Genomic DNA, 19,750 nt, shown 5'->3' with positions numbered 1-19,750 from the left:
GGTGGAGAACATTGGGGTTTTAGCTAATATCCTTGGGTGTAGTGTTGCCGAGTTGCCTATGAAGTATTTGAGTCTCCCTCTTGGGGCGATGTATAAGGATACGGTTATGTGGAATGAAGTGATCGAAAAGATGGAGCGTCAGATGGCAGGGTGGAAGAGAATGTATCTTTCTAAAGGAGGTCGTTTAACTCTCATTAAGAGCACTTTGGCTAATCTTCCGACTTACTTTTTGTCTCTGTTTCCGATTCCTGTTAGTGTAGCTAAAAGGATTGAGAAAGTCCAAAGAGATTTCTTGTGGGGTGGAATGGGAGATGAGCCCAAGTTGCATCTTGTGAGTTGGAATCAAGTCTGCCGCCCTCTACGATACGGAGGTCTTGACATTCGGAAGTTGCACCAGTTTAATCAAGCTCTTTTGGGGAAATGGCTTTGGAGATACGCAAATGAGAACGGGGCTCTTTGGTGTAAGTTGATCAAAGCTAAGTATGAAGACCAAGAAGGTGGGTGGTGCACGAAGGAGGTCTCGGGTTCTCATGGTGTGGGTCTATGGAAGCATATTCGTAAAGGGTGGAATTTTTTTGCCAAAGGTATTCGGTTTGAGGTGGGGGAGGGCTCGAAAGTTCGATTCTGGCATGATATTTGGTGTGGGGACATTTCTTTGAAGCAAGTCTTCCCGTCCTTATTCAATATCGCCAGACATAAAGAAGCTTGGGTGAAGGATAATTTTATCGGGAGGAACGGGGTTGTTGAGTGGGATGTCATTTTTGTTCGATCGGTTCAAGATTGGGAGGTGGATTTGGTTTCTCCTTTCTTTGATCGGTTGTATTCTTGCAAGGTTTCCCTAGGCAGTGTTGACCGTATTTGCCGGTCTTCGTCCAAGAAGGGCAAGTTCGAGGTAAAATCGTTCTACAAGGCCTTGTCCATATCTAATCAAGAGGAGTTCCCTTGGAAGAGCATCTGACGAACTAAGGCGCCTCAGCGAGTGGCTTTTTTCGGGTGGACTGCGGCCCTAGGCAAAATTCTGACTCATGATACACTGCGCAAGAGGAACATAGTAGTAGTGGAGTGGTATTGTATTTGCAAGAAGACCGGAGAGTAAGTTGATCATCTTCTTCTCCACTGTGAGCTTGCAAGTGCTCTTTGGCACATGATTTTTAAGCGGTTTGAGTTGCATTGGGTCATGCCTTGTGGGGTGAGGGCCTTGTTTGATAGCTAGCGGTCGGGAGGGCGTTCTCGAAGTGCGGTTGTGTGGAAGATGATTCCTCTGTGTCTTATGTGGTGTATTTGGAATGAAAGAAATGCTAGATGTTTTGATAATTCCACTAGGACCATAGAGGAATTGACTCATTTTTTCTTCTTTACTCTTTACTCTTTACTCTTGGACGGCTGCTTGGCTAGCTCCTTTAGTGATTAGTTTCTCTGATTTTCTTTTTCATTTCTCTCCCTCCTAGGTGCTCTCTGTGTATACTTCCCATGTATATGGGTTGCGCCCCTTTGTGCTTTTTATATCATCATTACTTATCAAAAAAAAAAGTTTTTCACCCTCTTCCCAAGTCAATCCACTCTGATAAGAACTCCCACTATGTGAAATAATCAAGGCAGAACTTACTCCAATGCAAAGTCAATGCACTAGAAATTCAGAACTAGATTATGTTTCCTGATAAGATCTTGAAAACTTCTAGGATGGGGTTTGATGTTTAAGTACCTAGGGATGGTTAGATTATAAAAACAGATAGAATCTTGAATGAATTTGATGGATGGCTGTTTGATAGTTGTAGTAGGGTTCGCATGGGAAAAATACTAGAGGAAGAAAAGGCTGTTTTTCTTGGTAACCTCTCTCACCTCATAATATATATATATTATATATATATATATATATATATATATATATATATATATATATATTGTAAAATGCAATACAAAGACCAAAATACCCCTGTAACAAATTCCTACCATCAACATACTCTTTTAATCCTAAGAAACTCTTCTAACACTCTCCCTCAAGCTGAAACAAATAAACTCAAAATTCTTTTCGACATAAGGATTTTGTAAACATATCAGCTAACTAATCTCTAGACTTCACAAATGGTAGAGATACATCTCCACTATGTATCTTACTTTGAATAAAATGACAACCAACCTCAATATGCTTGGTCGTTTCATGAAAACCTGGTTAGGCAATGTGTAAAGCAACCAGGTTATCACAAAACATTGGAATAGGAGTAGGAGTTGAGCATCCAATCTCTTGGAGAAAATGGTAGTAACCACGTCAACTCTATGGTAACATGAGCCACTGCCTGTATTCTGCTTTGGCACTTGAATGTGTCACAACTGTTTGTTTCTTACTTCTCCAAGTGACCAATTTCTCGCCTAAAAATGTACAATATCATGTAGTAGATCATCTATCTGAAGGAGAACCTGCACAATCTGCATCAGTAAAACCTTCTGCCCAGTGTCCATTCAGTCTATACAATATCCCAAGACCACGAGCTCTTTTCAAATAATGAATAATACGAGTAACAACTTCCAAATGTGAAACCCTAGAAGCCTCCAAGAATTGACTAACAACACTAACTGCATATGAGATTACTCGCATGTTAATAGTAAGATTCAATTTTCCAACTAGACAACAATACCTATCAGGATCTTCAAATAATTGCCCTTCATCCTAATAATTTCTGATTAGGATCCATTGAAATGTCAACAGGACAAACACCCAAAATACCCATCTCTTCTAACAAATCAAGTACATACTTTTTCTAAAATAAATTCATACCAGCCTAAGATCTAGCAACTCCAATCCCAAGAAAATATCTAAGTTTTCCCAAATCTTTTGTTTGAAACCTTTGCTACAAAAACAATTTCAATCAAGCAATGCCTCCCGAATCATCACTGGAAACCACTACGAACAACCTTGAACCAGTCAAGAAACACAAAAAACCAGCCAGAACTGGCTGAAGAACACTTAAAAAAAATTAAACTAAACCAAAGTAATTCTTATCCTCAATAAGGATATTCTTAATATTTTTTTTTTTTTTATAAGTTAAGGATATTCTTAATATTGATAAGGAATAGCGAACACCAGAACCCAAAGAAGGGTCCTCGTCTCCAATAACTTGTCGGCGGCAATCAAACCTTGTCGGACACGATCAAAACTCACCGGGGACACTAACTACAACCGCCTCAGAGCTAATCAACAATCACGAAGCAAGATAACCCAACCTGCCATTGACGTACATGGCCACTGCAACACTCTCCAGCCACCGTTGATGTCACCAACCACCACAGAGACCTCTGACTAACACAACCATACACCTTGATTAATTGTTTCTATACAGGGTAGAAATCATAGTGTAGCAACCGCAATACCAATTCTACTAGTTACACCAAAACCACCAATGAAGACAAAGTTCACAGAGGGGATGACAACGACAACAAACCATTGAAGACGGGGATATCGTTGCCATCTACCCCCAATCACGAGCATGAAGCCCAAAGTTCATAAGTTTTCAATACTTCAATCAGTAGAAAAAATAAAATTAAATAAATAAATAAAAAGGAGGAAAAAAAAAAAACTAGAAGGAAGAAAAGGCAAACGAGAGCGAAAGTAGTGAAAGGGTGTGGGATGTAATCAAACCCTATGCTCTAATACCATGTTGTATGGTTGCATGGGAAGAAAAGTAGAACAAGAAGAGGCTATGTGTTTCTATGTAACCTCTCTTACCTCATAATACACACAAACTTTTTTTTTTTTATAAGTAATATTGTATATATAAAGAAAAAAGCGCAATGGGCCTCTAAGTACACAAAAAGTATACATAGGTAACCCAACTTAAAACCCAAAGGCAAAACCCAAGAAGACCCAACCCAAAAACCCAACAAGTAGCCAGAGTCAAACGGTAAAACCAAAGAAAAAGACTCAAAGACTAACGCCCACACTAGCCCAACACCAGCCCTAAAAACCCAAAGCCCCTAATGCACCTCTGGAGAAAAGGAAAGTGCGTTTTTTGTCCCAACACAACCCCGCCGGTGCTGGCACCTCTCTGGAGAAAGTCTCCCTCTAGCCTCATAATTGATGAAGCATTCTAAATTCTTGAGTTCCTTCTTCCCTTTTACCTTTGGGGTATAGGACTCCCGCTCCTCTTCAATATTCGAAAAAAGATTCAAAAGACTTTTCTCATCACCTCCTTCACCACAAGACAAACCCATAATGGAGGCGAATTTCACTGCATCTTGTACCACCTCCGAATAGTTCTCCACCCCCTTCTCCGCAGTTTCCGCCACAACCTCAGCAAACAATTCCTTGTTCTTATGCAGCTGCTAAGCAATCTTCTCCTTCACTCTCCGGGTATACCCTATTTGAGATTTGGATCTAGAGGAGTAAATTGGAGCACCACCCTCCGACATGCACGGAAAAGGTTCACTGAGTCTCAAACCCAGTTCAGCCACATGCTTCTTCGAAGAAGAACAAACCTGTGATTCTTCGATGACAATCTTAACACCTTTAATTGACAATGAAGCCTCCTTCATCGCAGGCAAAGAAGGAGAAGCATTACTAGAACCTAAAAACCCCCGATGAAGCAACCCTTTTTCTGATGCAGGGATACGATCAAACTTTGTACTCACACGAGAAACAGGAGTACTCACGGGAGTAATCTGCCTGACCTAAGCTGTCTTTGACAAGAAAACTGCCTCCGATGCAGAACCCAAAACCGAACCCAAACCCGCAGACCCAACTTCGGCGTGATTAGGCTCCCGCGTACTGGGAGGAAAAAGAAAAAACGCGCTGCTGCCAAACCTGGAGCCAACATCGGCAACCCCAATACCATCGCCGATAAGGCGCACAATCAACGTGTCCAAACCGCCGCTCGCAAGAGACACACACACATATAAAATAACCCTATAACAAATTCTTGTCACCAACAAACTCTTTTAACCCTAAGAAACTCTTAACAATAGAAAAACGTTAGATTGATTGGGGGGGGAGTAAAAAAATATAAACCCAAGAGAAATACACCAAGGTCTCCTAAGCAATTGCACCTAGAAAGGAGAAGGAAGTTACACTCTCAAAGATTTTTAAGAAAATCTTAAGATATTGAACCCTATCTATCTGCGGATTCGATAGATTATATAAAAACCTTTATGTACTATATTCATAATACTTTTCCTTCAAAGACTAGGATTACTAAACAAAAAGAGAAAGAACTACTAAACCAAGTAGAAAACTACTCAAGACCCAAAACATAAAAGAAGAGCAACTTTCTGATGCCAAGAAATATAAAAATAAGACTATTAGCAACTGAAATAGCCCATGAGGGTGCAGATTAGATCCCACATTGAACGTAGACCATATTTTAGAAAACAAATTTGGTATGGATATTATGTAAGGTTTTTTACGAAAGAGGACTTAATTAATTTTTCTTTTTTGATAAATAAATCATTTCAGAAGCAGAGGGTCACAATCCTAGTACACATGATGCATACAAAGTAAGGCCCCAATAAAGGTGAAAAGAAGAACAAAATTCCACAAATTGAGACAGTAGAAAAATTGGAAGCCCCCAACCAATTGAAAAGGGATTTGACCAAAATGTTTTTGAGCTCGTCCTGCAACTTTTCATGGTCTTCATAACATCTTGCATTCCGCTCTCTCCATATGATCCACATTAAGCACAACAAGGCTATTCTCCACACATCCATAACTAAACGATTACCCACCCAACCTCTCCAACAAGCTAACAGATCTGACACCCTTTCAGGCATAACCCGTGTGACGTCAAAAAGAGTAAAGATCGCACTCCATAAGTCTTGTGCCTCTTCGCAGTGAAGAAGATGATCTATAGATTCTTCTCTCCGCTTACACATGCGAGGGCTTAATTACCATCCCCATCTGTCATTCATTCATTTCAATTTTTAGAAGCTTTGTCCAATATTCTAAACTAGGACAGATCACATACCTTCTAGAACATGGACACAACACACAATACACGTGATTATTATAACTGTTTTCATTTTTTATCTTGTTTTCCAGAGATTTTTGTGCCGGGTACATCAAATAACATACTTACAAATCACATACTGACCGGCGTTAACTCCATCCATCAAAAGCTACACCCATGTTAGATCATTTTGCTCAAACACAAGTTATCTTATTAGGGACATCATAATTAAAAATTGCTATTTACAACAACTACAACATGTGTTATTTTATACAAACGAAACTAGTACGGCAATAATAGAAAGTGGACAAAGTTAAAATAGGAATGCATAACATGGTATGAGTTATATACTTGCAAATCGGAGAGCCTTCCAAGATTCTTTCTGAATCTTCCTTAATAATCTTCACTAAGTCAAGGCTAAATCTCAAGCCTGAGAAATTGCACTCTGAGGGAAAGGCAAATAAGTTATATGTGTCACCTGCATTACATAAAATACATCATAAAGCTAAAGTGAGAGTCTCAAATATATGAATGTGTCCATCAATTTCAGGTATATAGCAGAGCAATGCTACTCTTCACACACATTTATTACACCTATTTCACACCCACTAACGTGGTGTGTTTTAAGCAGCTTTCTTCTTCTTCTTTTTTAAGTGGCCGACATGAAAAGCCACTTAAAACACACCACGTCAACCGGTGTAAAATGGGTGTGAAGAGTAACATTACTCATTATAGTAGTTTGTTTATCCCGCTAACTAAAATATAATATAATACCCTAGTAAGTTAATAAATGTAACTTTACAATCTGTAACAGAGGGTAAGGTTTTCAGGATGAGATTTAAGTTAAAGATAGGTCAATCATGGCATGAAAACTCGAGCAGGGCAGGAGTCTAAGATCAAGAACGAGAATAAAGAATAGGGATATGTTATAGTCTCACTCGAGCCTTCTATGATTCACACCTACAAATAACAACTTTCAACTAAAAATCAAAAAACTCAAATCATGGTACAAGACTTCCTAACAAATAAACAAGGCTCAAAACAAAACCAAAACAACAATAAAATAAACTAGGAATTAAGCACAAGAACAGTTGCAAATTATTTTATCAAAAGGGGGCAGATATTTGCCATCTAAGAGGAGAAGCTAAGGTTCAAGTACATCTCCTCCCCTGTCAAGGAATAGTTGAATAATAGTTCCATGCAGATGGGAAATGAAGTAAGTTAACAGGATCTCAATAGGGCAGATATTAAGCAAAGAAAAGGAAAAAAAAAAAAAGTTTCCAAAACTAAATTTTCTGATGGGAAAAGAACAAAACCATCATTTCTGGAAAGCAAGTAAACTTTCTCAAAGAACTCTCACAAGAGATAGACTAAGCAACTACCAGGAAATGACAAAGACAAAAAATATGTGCACGTGTGTGTGAGAGAGAGAGAGAGAGAGAAAGAAGAATAAGAAATTAATTCCCTAAATGATATTTTGAGATAAAAAAATTGGAAGTTTGAAGGGCACAAACTTAGCTCATCTAATACTTCACCTACTGCAACAATAGATGTCATTACAGTAGCCATGTTTATACGAGTCACCTAAGTTCCAAACTCATGCCATAAGAGGAACTTATGCCACAAGAGCCCATTATGGTTTGGATATCTCAAAAGACCCTAAGAAGAACTATCATCATTATATCCATAATTCACAAACCATTTAAGACCATAAGAATCACTACAACCATGTAAAAAAGTCTGTCATTGGCTCATAAACCATTGCCTGTAAAACTAGAGATGGAACACTAGATTTTTGATAATTAATCGAGATATTATTAAAAGTGTAAGGCGCCCCCATTTACACAAGAAGTATACAAGAGAAGCCACACATAGGTAGTAGGGGCAAAAATCTGTTGGCTCCAAGTTACCTGTTGGCTCCTTCTCAAGGAATCTTGCTTCACTTCTCCTTTGTATTTGGTGCTGGGATACCCTGACAGGCACTACAGTGCTTCTTGATGCTACATGATGCAGAGTCTCTTCAATATCTATTGCAAAGGCTGCAGCTCCTTGACCAAGAGCATATCTAAATTTTAATAAGGATTGGCAGCTATGGAATTATAGAAGGGGTGGGGAGGGGGGCCGGGCGATTGCGTGAAATCATTCAGAAACTGTCACATTTATTAAAAAATTCATCTAAACGGGACAGAACCAAGGTTTTACTTGAAACTAAAGATAATAAAAAAGGCAACCACTGAGCAGAAAGACCAGATTAGCACCATATCCAAGGTCATACACATATTTTAGCATACCATGCTCTATCGTTTCAGAAGTGACTCAAGCAAGTTGTCGTATAAAACTGTGCACTCCAGTTCATTAAATGAACTTCATGAGTGTTAACAGGATGTTTAACATGCCACAACACCTTTTGTATTCTATTCATATATTCTACAAGTATATTATCCTGCACCACCTAAACTTCTGGAATATAAAATAATAGCAGTCCATAAAGATTTCCCTTCTGTTTTGGATTTCCTGAGTTGTTAAAATTGTGATTGTAGACTGCCCTTCACTTGAAGACACCATACCTAGATGCATAGATGTATACATACATAAAATATGTATTTGATACATATACGTGTATACATGTGTTGCCTATTCACAATACATACATACATAATATAGTTTAGCAATTACTCACAATCAAAACAATTGTCTCCCCTCTACGCTCTTTAATGCATTATTACTTATAAAAAAAAAAAACAATTGTCTCCTTCCCATGAATGCACAAAAAAGCCACTTCAAGAAATGAAACATCTCAAGACAAAAGAACTCCCTTTCAACCATCTCTCCTGTATACTTCATGTATGTACAGGTTGCAGTTCTTTGTACTTTCTATTGAGATTTAATTACTTATTAAAAAAAAAAAAAAAAAGCCCAGTCAAGCCGAGCTTTTCCTTGCTCAAGCCTGCTTTTCATTAAATAAGCCTATAAATCAAGCTTGAGCTTGTTTATTTATCAAATAATCAAAAATACACGAAGCCTTACTAAGCAAGCTTCTACCTACTCATGAGTGGCTTTGCTCACTTGGCCCTAGTAAGAAGTAACATAAACAATTTAACTTAGAAGTAGTAACCGATGCCACAAATTTTCCATTCTGCTTCATCTAGATAGAGTAACATAAATCCTGGGTTCCTGCTACAAGAGTCTACCCCGGATTGGGTCCTAGAACGGGTGTTAGAATTTTGCCAAGAATTGGGCCTCAAGTGCGATGGGCATGAGGAGGAGTTGCTGGCAATGTTTACTGTCATCGAGAACAATCGAGCAAATGGGCGAAGGGGCAGTGGACACCCGGGGATTGCTAAAGTGGGGAATCGAGTTAGTCGGGAATTAAAGCGACTGGAAAGCACAGTGAACTATGATGTGAAAGGATCGCGAAACGAGAATGGCAACGGGAGGGCTGGAAAATCTTGTCAATGAAGCCAAAAATAATTTCATAGAATGTGCAAGGTATGAATGAGCCGGAGAAAAGAGCAAAAATTAGGCGGAGACTAAGAGAGTGGAAAGCGGATATTGTGTGTCTACAGGAGACAAAAATGGAGGTTATCAATATGGAGGTGATTCGGAGTGTGTGGGGGTGTAATCATGTTGGGTGGTTGTACTTGAGAGCTATGGGTGCATCTGGAGGTATTTTGTTAATGTGGGATAGACGAGTGGTGGAGAAAGTTGAGGAATGTGTAGGGCATTTTGTAGTAGCCTGTGTCTTCAGAAGTGTTACGGAAAATTTTGAATGGGCTTTTGCGGGTGTGTATGGACCAACTGATGCTAGTATCCGAAGCAATTTTTGGGATGAACTGGGAGGTGTAATGAATGTGTGGGATCGACCTTGGTGTGTGGGAGGGGACTTTAATATCGTGTGCAATCCTGGAGAAAGATTACGGGCTACAAGACAAACACAAACAATGACCGATTTCGTTGATTTCATCTTCGAGCATGGGCTTATCAACCTTCCAATGGTAGGAGGGCGGATCACATGGTCTAATAGGCGTGCAGGGTCCAGACTTGATAGATTTTTGATCTCTACAGAATGGGAGGAACACTATCCAGATGTATGCCAAAAAAGATTGCCTAGAGTATTATCAGACCACTTTCCAGTGATATTGGAGTGTGGAGCTGGAAGAAGGGGTCGGATACCATTCAGGTTCGAAAACATGTGGTTACAAGCGGAGGGGTTCGTGGAGCAGGTAAAGAATTGGTGGAATTCCTATTCCTTCGAAGGTAATCCTAGTTATGTGCTGGCCCGTAAGTTGAAAGCTTTGAAAGGGGACCTCAAAAAATGGAATGTGGAGATTTTCGGCGACATAGGCAAACGTAAAAAGGAGTTGGAGGAGGCTTTGGGTGGGCTGGACAGAATAATAGAAAGTAGAGAATTAACGGACGAGGAGACGATTCGGCGAGATGAATGCTCTCAAAAGTTAGAGAAGACACTCTTACACGAAGAAATGAGTTGGAGGCAGAAATCTAGAGCATTGTGGCTAAAAGAGGGCGATCGGAATACGAAGTTCTTTCATAGGTTGGCAAACTCACACAAGAGAAATAACATGGTTGCGGCAATGATGGTGGGTGGGAGAAGGACCGAGGATCTGGTAGCTATACAGGAGCACATTGTACATTTTTATAAAGCGTTATATTCTGAGCAGTGTCAGGCGAGACCAACCTCATTATTAGATCCTCTGATGGAACATATTAACTCTATTGAGGAAGGGGAGAGAATGTGGCTGGAGAGAGATTTTGAGGAAGAGGAGATTTGGGTGGTGGTGAGGAATTTGTAGGGTGATAAGGCACCTGGACCGGATGGTTTTACTATGGCGTTCTATCAGAAATGTTGGAAGGTCCTTAAGGAGGATTTGATGGCAGTTTTCAAGGAATTCCATGATAGTGGTAAATTCGAGAAGAGCATTAATGCTACTTTTGTGGCACTTATCCCAAAGAAAGCTGGGGCGGTGGACATAAAGGATTTTCGACCTATTAGCCTGGTAAGCGGAGTGTATAAAATAATCTCAAAGGTGTTGGTTAGTCGGATGAACTCCGTAATGGGGAAGCTTGTATCACAAACCCAAAATGCTTTTATACCAGGCAGGCAAATTTTAGATTCTGTTTTAATGGCGAACGAATGTGTGGATAGTCGGATTCGATCGGGGGAGCCGGGTCTTATTTGCAAATTGGATTTGGAGAAGGCTTATGATCATGTCAACTGGGATTTTCTATTATACATGTTGGAGAGATGTGGGTTCGGGGAAAGGTGGAGAGCATGGATTCACCATTGTGTCTCTACTGTACGATTTTCAGTGCTCATTAATGGAACACCGGCAGATTTTTTTGGTAGTTCTCGGGGAGTGAGACAAGGGGATCCTTTGTCCCCTCTTTTATTTGTGTTGGTGATGGAGGCTTTTAGTAGGATGATGAAGGCAATGGTGGAGAGAGAGCTTATGGCTGGTTTCTCGGTGGGTTCGCGGTTTGATGAGGTAATGGAAGTGTCGCATTTACTTTTTGCTGATGATACTATTATCTTTTGTGAGCCAAAGGTGGAACAACTTCGGAATTTGAGCTGTTTGTTGTTGTGCTTTGAAGCGGTTGCGGGGTTGAAAATAAATTTAGCAAAGTCTGTGATTGCTCCTATAGGGATGGTGGAAGATGTAGAAGGATTGGCAAGTATACTTGGATGTGGTGTGGATTCAATACCATTTATATATTTGGGGCTGCCTTTGGGGGCTCATAATAAGGACCCCTCTATATGGAATAAGGTCATAGAGAAGTTGGAGATGAAATTGGCGGGGTGGAAGTGAATGTATCTATCCAAGGGGGGGAGATTAACGTTGATCAAGAGTACGCTATCTAGTATACCCACATACTATTTATCGTTGTTTCAAATTCCAGTGAGTGTGGCGAAACGGATCGAAAAAATACAAAGAGACTTTCTATGGGGAGGTGTCGGAGATGAGTTCAAATTCCATTTGGTCCGTTGGTCCAACATTTGCATGCCTATGGAGGCGGGGGGATTAGGGGTAAAGAATTTGATACAATTCAATCAAGCTTTATTGGGTAAATGGCTGTAGAGATTTGCACATGAAAGAGATACATGGTGGAGGAAATTAGTGGAGACAAAATATGAGGTGATGAGGGGTGATTGGTGTACCAAGGAGGTAGGAGGGTCACATGGGGTGGGATTGTGGAAAAGTATCCGAAGGGGGTGGGATGAGTTTAAGCAACATGTACGATTCGAGGTGGGAACCGGGTCTCGTGTGTTGTTTTGGCAGGATGTGTGGTGTGGGGAGGCACCTCTGCAGAATTTGTTTCCCGCCTTGTTCAATATTGCATGTGGTAAGGAGGTATGGGTAGAGGAGAATATGGAGAGGGTAAATGGAGCTATATATTGGAATGTAAGATTTACTCGACCTGTTCATGATTGGGAATTGGAGGAGGTTTCAAGTTTCTTCGAATTGCTGTATTCACAACAGGTAAGGCAAGGTGGGGTAGATAAAATTTGTTGGTTTCCCTCGAAGAGGAAAATTTTTGAGGTGAAGTCTTTCTACAAGGTGAAGTTAAATCCAGCCCCGGTGGATGGTCCGTGGAAGCTTATTTGGAAGAGTAAAGCTCCTCCGAGGGTGGCTTTTTTCGTTTGGACAGCGGTTGTGGGGAAAATTTTAACATTGGACAACCTACGAAAAAAGAACATCATTGTGACAGAATGGTGTTGTATGTGCAAGAAGAGTGGCGAATCTATTGATCACCTTTTAGTGCATTGTGAAGTTGCTGTAGAGGTATGGAATATGATACTCCAGCTATTTGGTATAACGTGGGTGATGCCGAGGAGTTTGAAGGAATGTTTGGGAAGTTGGAGAGGGCAAAGGGGAAAGCGATCAGCCGTGCACATTTGGAGGATGGCTCCTTTGTGTGTAATGTGGTCCTTATGGAGAGAAAGGAATGCGCGGAGCTTTGAGGATCATGAAATGGGCAATACAGAATTGAAGCAAAGGGTCCTACAAATTCTCTTCTCTTGGAGGATATTGGGGTCTTCTTCGCAAGCTTCAACGCTTACGGAATTTATAGATTTATGTGCGTCCTTTTCAGTTTAAAGCTCGTGTAGTGGGCTCTTTTGTATACTTCCTGTGTACATGGGTTGCGCCCCTTGCGCTTTTTATACAATGACTTTTACTTATCAAAAAAAAAAAAAGACTCTGTAGTTTTGAAACTGTCTTCGTATCTTCCTACCAACAGGGGGCAACTCACATAGATATGAACAGCTAATCAAAATCAGAGGCAACACCTAATTGCTGGAGGCCCAGAGTAGTAACAATGTTCCAATTTAGTAATATTGATCAAGCTTATCAAACAAGAAAATGCACAGATACTAATTACTAAGATCAACGAGGTGTCACTACTGTTATGATTTTAGTAAGAGAGAGCCCACATCAATGAGATGGCCAGCATTAACATGGAAGATATGAGCAGATTTAGGAAGATTCAACAATGAATTAATTAACTAAGAGTTGAAGTAAAAATACATAGAAAATACTCAAAAGCATGAAAGAAAATGTGCCTAACCCTATCCAACTATATGGTGAACAAGGCAAGCTACTATAGGATACTCTCTGATCCCGAGTACACTATTGTGATTCTCCATCGTGTACATAAAACTGCTCTGGTGGCTCCATGGAAAGGCCTCCCCAACCAGCTTTAATGCTGCAGTTGCCCCAGAAGTGAATATGCACTTGTAGTCCTTTGGGGAAGCATTAAAATAATCAAGGACCTGTATGAACTCACAACAGGCCATTCAAGAACTCATGAAACACGGAAATAAATAGTCATGAGCACTATCTAGGAAAATTGAAACATGACTTCTATATACAAATTATCCATCAATTTCTTCAGTTAACTCTAAGAAAGAGAGGAGTCATAGTGGTGAAATGGCGTTGCATGTGTAGGAGGAGCAGAGAATCTATTAATCATCTTTTACTCCATTGCGAAGTGGCAAGAGCATCATGGAGTGCGATTTGTACCCTATTCGGAGTCCATTAGGTTATGCCTACAAGGGTGGTATAGGTGTTAGATTGTTAGCAAGGTCAAGTGGGTAGATGCTCAATTCTAGATGTGTGGAGGATAGCCGTGTTGTGCTTAATGTCGAGTATATGAGAAAGTAGAATGCTAGATGTTTTGAAGAATGTAAGAAGACAAGGGGAGAGCTCAAGAATATCCTAGTCAAATCACATTTTAGTTGGATTGTGGCGTATAATATCTCTCAATTTTCTAAGTTTTCTAAATTTGTGGATTCTTGTTCTTCGTTTAGCATTTAAGGGGGACTTTCTTTGTATACATCATGTGTATTAGGGTCGCGTCCCTCTGTGCTCACCAATGAAATGAATTATTCATCAAAAAAAAAAAAATTCTTTACATAACTCTGAAAATGAATCTTATACACAAACTATCCATTAATGTCTACGGCTAACTTTGACAATGAACTTTATGAAATATTTTAAGAAGGGAAAAATTCACTTTACCCCCCTGAAGTTTCAAGGGTTTTTCAATTCAAATCCCAAGGCTTAAAAATTAGCAATGTAACTCCCTAATGTTTCAAAAATTTACAACTCAAACCCTCCGTTACTAATTTCCGTCTAATTGGATGGAAATCATCCCACATGCGTCTTACATGGGATTTTGATGCCTTCTATTCCAATTTTGCCCTCATTAAAACCTATAAAATTATGTAATTACTCTCATTAAAACCTATGAAATTGAGAATAATTACGCAATTTCATAGGTTTTAATGAAGGCAAAATTGGAATAGAGGGCATCAAAATCCCACGTGAGACGCACATAGGATGATTTCCATCCAATTAGACGAAAATTAGTAACGGAGGGTCTGAGTTGAAAATTTTTGAAACATTAGGGAGTACATTGCCAATTTTTAAACATTGGGATTCGAATTGAAAAACCCCTGAAACTTCAGGGAGTAAAATGAATTTAACCCTTTTAAGAAATTTTATGATAAAGCTGGATTCTGAGACAAAACATCATGACCAGACACAATAGGCTGCTAAAGATAATATATAGTACCTGTTGGCGAGCCTCCTTCATGATGCCACAAGTAGTGGAGCTGTAGTCACTTTGGCTATCTAATTTTAGATTAAGGAATCCCACTTGACGAAATACAAGCATCAACACCCAAACATACAAATATGGTCAGAAAAAAATAAAAAGTAACAAAAAAGTAACCATGGGAAACAAATGCATCTATTGCTTACCAAAACTAATTACCTCACTAGTGATTGATTTCAAATAATGGAAGCCAATAAAAACCATATTCTAACTTCTACTTGGTCATGATTATATTTTGCTAGTTTTTTCCTTTTTTCGGTAGTTTTAGTAAATATAGGGCACTATTGTGTGAGTTGCACAATTTGTGTATTCAACTCTATCCCATCAACTTGGTTCAATTCTATCTAGAGCCATGCTACTCGTGTAACATGTGGCAATCACATCTCTCCTAACCGCATACATGTCTTCTTTCTTTTTATCATTTTCTTTATTCTTTTCCTCATGGCATTCCTTTTTTTTTTTTATAAGTAATAATGCATTAAAGAGTGCAGAGAGGCGGAACCCAAGTACACAGGGAGTATACAAGAGAGCAGCTAAGTGGGGGAGAAAGAAGAAGAGAACATAAAGAGAAAATTAAGAAAATTAATCACTAAAGGAGCAAGCCAGTCTGCAGTCCATGTGAAGAGCGTGTACAAAAAGAAATGAACAAGGTCCTCAAGGTTCCTCGACAAATCCTCGAAGCATGTCGCATTCCTTTCCTTCCAAAGGCACCATAAAAGACACAGGAGAACCATCTTCCAAACCACGACACTACGAGTTCTACCGCCCAACCACCAACTAGCAAACATCTCCTTAACACTTCTAGGCATAACCCAGCATAAATTGAAGTGGGAGAAAATAACATCCCACAACTTGCGCGCAACCCCACAATGAAGAAAGAGATGATCCACAGACTCCCCATCCGATTCACAACAATACCTTTTTTCCGAACATTATCCAGAGTGAGTGATTTCCCAAGGGCGGCCGACCACACAAAAAACGCCACTCTCGAAGGAGCCTTGGTGCGCCAAATACTTTTACAAGGGAAGTGATTGGAATCTTTGGAGGCAAGCATCCTATAAAAAGAGCGAACCTCAAACTTCCGTTTTCTCGAAGGGATCCACCACATCTAGTCCTCCCCTACCCCACGAATAGATAATGAATACAAGAACGAGAAGAAAGAGGCTAAAACCATCTCTCCCAATCATGAATTCTGCGAGTAAAAGTAACATTCTAGTGAACCATCCCATTTATGCACTCCCGAATATCCGCAATGGAAGCATCCTTATTGCTAGCAATGTTAAAAAGGCATGGAAAAGCATCCTTGAGGGGCATCTCGCCACACCATAAATCCTCCCAAAATTTGACTTTCCCACCCGAACCAGGATCCAATCTGAAATGGAACTGAAACGACCTCCAACCCCTACAAATGTGTTTCCATAACCCCACCCCATGCGATCCACGAGGGACTTTAGAACGCCAACCACCCCAATGCACCCCATACTTTGCCACCAAAATATTTCTCCACCAAGCTTCTTCCTCGCAACAGAGCTTGATTAAAAAGACGCAAGCTCCAAATCCCTAGACCACCCTCAGCAATCGGAGAACAAACCTCATTCCAACTGACCAAATGGAACTTAGGCTCTTCCTTGAACACCCCCCCCATAAGAAGTCCCTTTGAATCTTCTCAATGAGATTCGCCACGGAAACAGGAATGGGGAAGAGGGACAAAAAATAAGTGGGAAGATTGGATAAGGTACTTTTTATGAGCGTGAGCCTCGCTCCAGTGGACAAATATGAGCGCTTCCAAGGGGCCAACCTTCTAGCAATTTTCTCCAACATATCATCCCAAATAGCCAACAGCTTGAACGAAGCCCCTAGCGGAAGACCCAGATACTTCACAGGTAGAGAGCTAGTGCCACAACCCAGAATACCAGCCAACTCACCCGACTCCACCAAACCACCGACTGGGACCAAAATAGATTTAGCTCAATTTACTTTTAATCCTGAGACCACCTCGAAGCCAATAATGAGGGCTTTAATAAATCTAACTTGATCAGGAGCAGCCCCACAAAAAACCAGTGTATCATCAGCAAAAAGAAGATGAGAAATAGTTACCCGCTCAGGCTCTCTAGCACCCACATAGAAGCCATTAAAGAAACCCCTACTAATAGAAGCATCAATCATCCTACTGAACGCCTCCATGACTATAATGAACAAGAAAAGCGAAAGGGGGTCACCTTGTCTTACCCCCCGCAAACTCTCAAAGAAACTGGAAGGAGAGCCATTGATCAACACCGAGAACCGCACCAACGAGATACAATGTTCAATCCATGAGCACCATTTCTCACCAAAACCGCACCTTCTTAATAAGTAGAGCAAAAACTTCCAGTTCATGTGATCATAAGCCTTCTTCATATCCAACTTGCATAAGAGGCCGGGATCCCCATATCTGAAACGGCTATCCAAACACTCATTGGCAATAAGCACCGAACCCAAAATGTGTCTACCTTTGACAAAGGCGTTCTGCGGATTGGAGATGACCCGATTCATGACTCCCCTCATTCTATTGGCTAAAACCTTCGCAATAATCTTAGAAGTCCCCCCCCCCCCACAAGGCTAATGGGGCGGAAATCCTTCAGATTGGAAGCCCCATGCGACTTGGGGAATAAGGGCAATAAACATAGCATTGAGGCTTTTTTCGAATTTACCTCGATCATAGAACTCCGCAAAAACAGCCATGGTGTTCTTTTTGATCACCTCCCAGCAATCCTGGAAGAAAGCCATAGAAAAGCCATCCGGACCTAGAGCCTTGTCCCTATCCATTTTTTTAATCACCTCCCACACCTCCCTTTCCTCGAAAGGGGCTTCCAGACTAGAAGACTCATTCACCTCCAACATGTCGAAATGAAGATTATCCAACCTCGGTCTCCAACTAAGTCTCCGTGAAGAGCGTCTCATAAAAGCGAGTGATATGATTTCTAATAGCCTCTTGATCAGAAGTAGTAGTGCCATTAATGTTCAAAGACTCAATATAATTCTGTCTTCGGTTGGCATTAGCTATCCGATGGAAGAACACTTGTCGCCCTCTTTCAACCAACAGATCCTAAATTTTTGCCTCCAACTGATTTCTTCTTGAAGGAGGGAGAGTTCTAGCTTGCTTGTGAGCACCCTTTTCCTCTCAACCTCTTTTGTGGTTAGACCTCTCTCTTCCTCCACCCTATCCAAAGCTTTAAGATCTTTCATATGAGTCTTAATATAAACCCCCACATTGCCAAAATCTTGGTCATTCTATCTTCTAATATCCCACTTTAAAGCTTGCATCTTCTTAGAAAGAATGAAACTCAGAGTACCCTGAAAATGATACGAGTCCCACCAGCTGCGCACTTTATCCACAAAACCCTCCACTTTGAGCCACATATTCTCAAATTTGAAAGGCCTTTTGCCTCCCGAATAAGAATTGCAGTCCAGAAAAATAGGAGCATGATCGGAACAAACCCGAAGCAACCTCTTTTGATGCAAGTCATGATGGCGGGCTTCCCAATCCGGGGAGACAAGAAAGCGGTCAAGCCTAGACCAAGAAATGTTGTTTGACCAAGTAGAGATCCCCCCCACTAAGGGAAGGTCCATGAGACCCTGCTCCGAGATGAACTCACCAAAGTCCCTCATTGCCGACCGTGAGTGAGCTCCCCTCGACCTTTCACTAGGATAGAGAGTGACATTAAAGTCCCCACCAATACACCACGGCACGTCCCAACAGCTCATGACCCCTGCCAACTCCTCCCAAAGAAAACGCCTAGAGTTTACTCTGTTAGGGCCATATGTCAATTGTACTGAATACCCCTCAATGTGAGGGTTTCTCATATTATATAGGAATTGTCTAGCTAATTACAGGCAGTATCTCAGCGATTACAGCAATCTAGGAGAACAAATAAGGCAACTAAAATCTACATATTAATTACAAGATACTATAGCTATAATACAAAAATATACCATAACTAGAAAGACTAATTATGGCTAAATATATATATCGTATCTGACTGACGTCCCCCTCAAATTGATGCTGGTCGATCAAGAAGCATCAATTTGCCCACAAGGAACTGATGACGCTGTCGTGTCATAGCCTTCGTGAATACGTCAGCTATCTGGAAATCAGTGGAAACATGAGGAAGAGATATAACACGAGTGTCCAAGGCTTCCCGAATAGAATGACAGTCTACCTCAATATGCTTCGTACGTTCATGGTAAACAGGATTAACAGCTATTTGAATGACACTAGTATTATCTGCATGGAGAGGAGTAGAATCAGATTGAGAAAAACCAAGCTCAGCCAGAAGCCCACGAAGCCAAACAATCTCAGAACAAGCAGTAGACATTGCCCGGTATTCGGATTCAGTAGATGATTTAGAAACGCGAGCTTGTTTCTTACTCTTCCAAGAAATCAAAGAATCACCAAGAAACATACACCAACCCGTGACAGACCGCCGAGTATCAGGACATCCGGCCCAATCCGCATCACTATAAGCAACAAGGCGAAGAGGAGAGCCGGTTGGAAAGAACAACCCACGGCTAGGTGACCCCTGAAGATAGCGAATGATACGGCGAACCGCAGCTAAATGAAGATGGCGTGGAGTTTGCATAAATTGGCTAACCTGCTGGACAGCAAAGGAAATATCAGGCCGAGTAATAGTCAAATAGTTCAA

The 19,750-nt window shown here is 40.6% G+C and overlaps 1 protein-coding gene across 9 annotated transcripts in view; it reads right to left on the bottom strand.

Annotated features, from left to right (window-relative positions):
• ABA3 (molybdenum cofactor sulfurase (LOS5) (ABA3)) overlaps positions 1 to 19,750 on the bottom strand; it is a 100,431-nt gene that overhangs the window by 70,985 nt on the left and 9,696 nt on the right. For 8 of the 9 annotated variants that reach the window (XR_009439457.2, XM_059587771.2, XM_059587772.2 and 5 more), the window contains exons 3-6: positions 15,027 to 15,085; positions 13,562 to 13,722; positions 7,844 to 7,998; positions 6,285 to 6,411 (exon numbers count right to left, since the gene is read on the bottom strand). Coding sequence is in view for 8 of the 9 variants with exons in the window: in XM_059587771.2 (XP_059443754.2) it covers positions 6,285 to 6,411; positions 7,844 to 7,998; positions 13,562 to 13,722; positions 15,027 to 15,085 (502 nt within the window). In the remaining variant the exon portion in view is untranslated. The remainder of the gene's footprint in view (positions 1 to 6,284; positions 6,412 to 7,843; positions 7,999 to 13,561; positions 13,723 to 15,026; positions 15,086 to 19,750) is intronic. The other variant, XM_059587775.2, reaches the window with a different exon arrangement.

The sequence above is a fragment of the Corylus avellana genome, chromosome 3 (genome assembly GCF_965113065.1).
Source record: "Corylus avellana chromosome 3, dhCorAvel1.hap1.2, whole genome shotgun sequence".
NCBI lineage: Eukaryota > Viridiplantae > Streptophyta > Magnoliopsida > Fagales > Betulaceae > Corylus > Corylus avellana.
The sequence above is the reverse complement of the archived record's forward strand: the minus strand, read 5'-3'. Positions and strand labels throughout refer to the sequence as shown.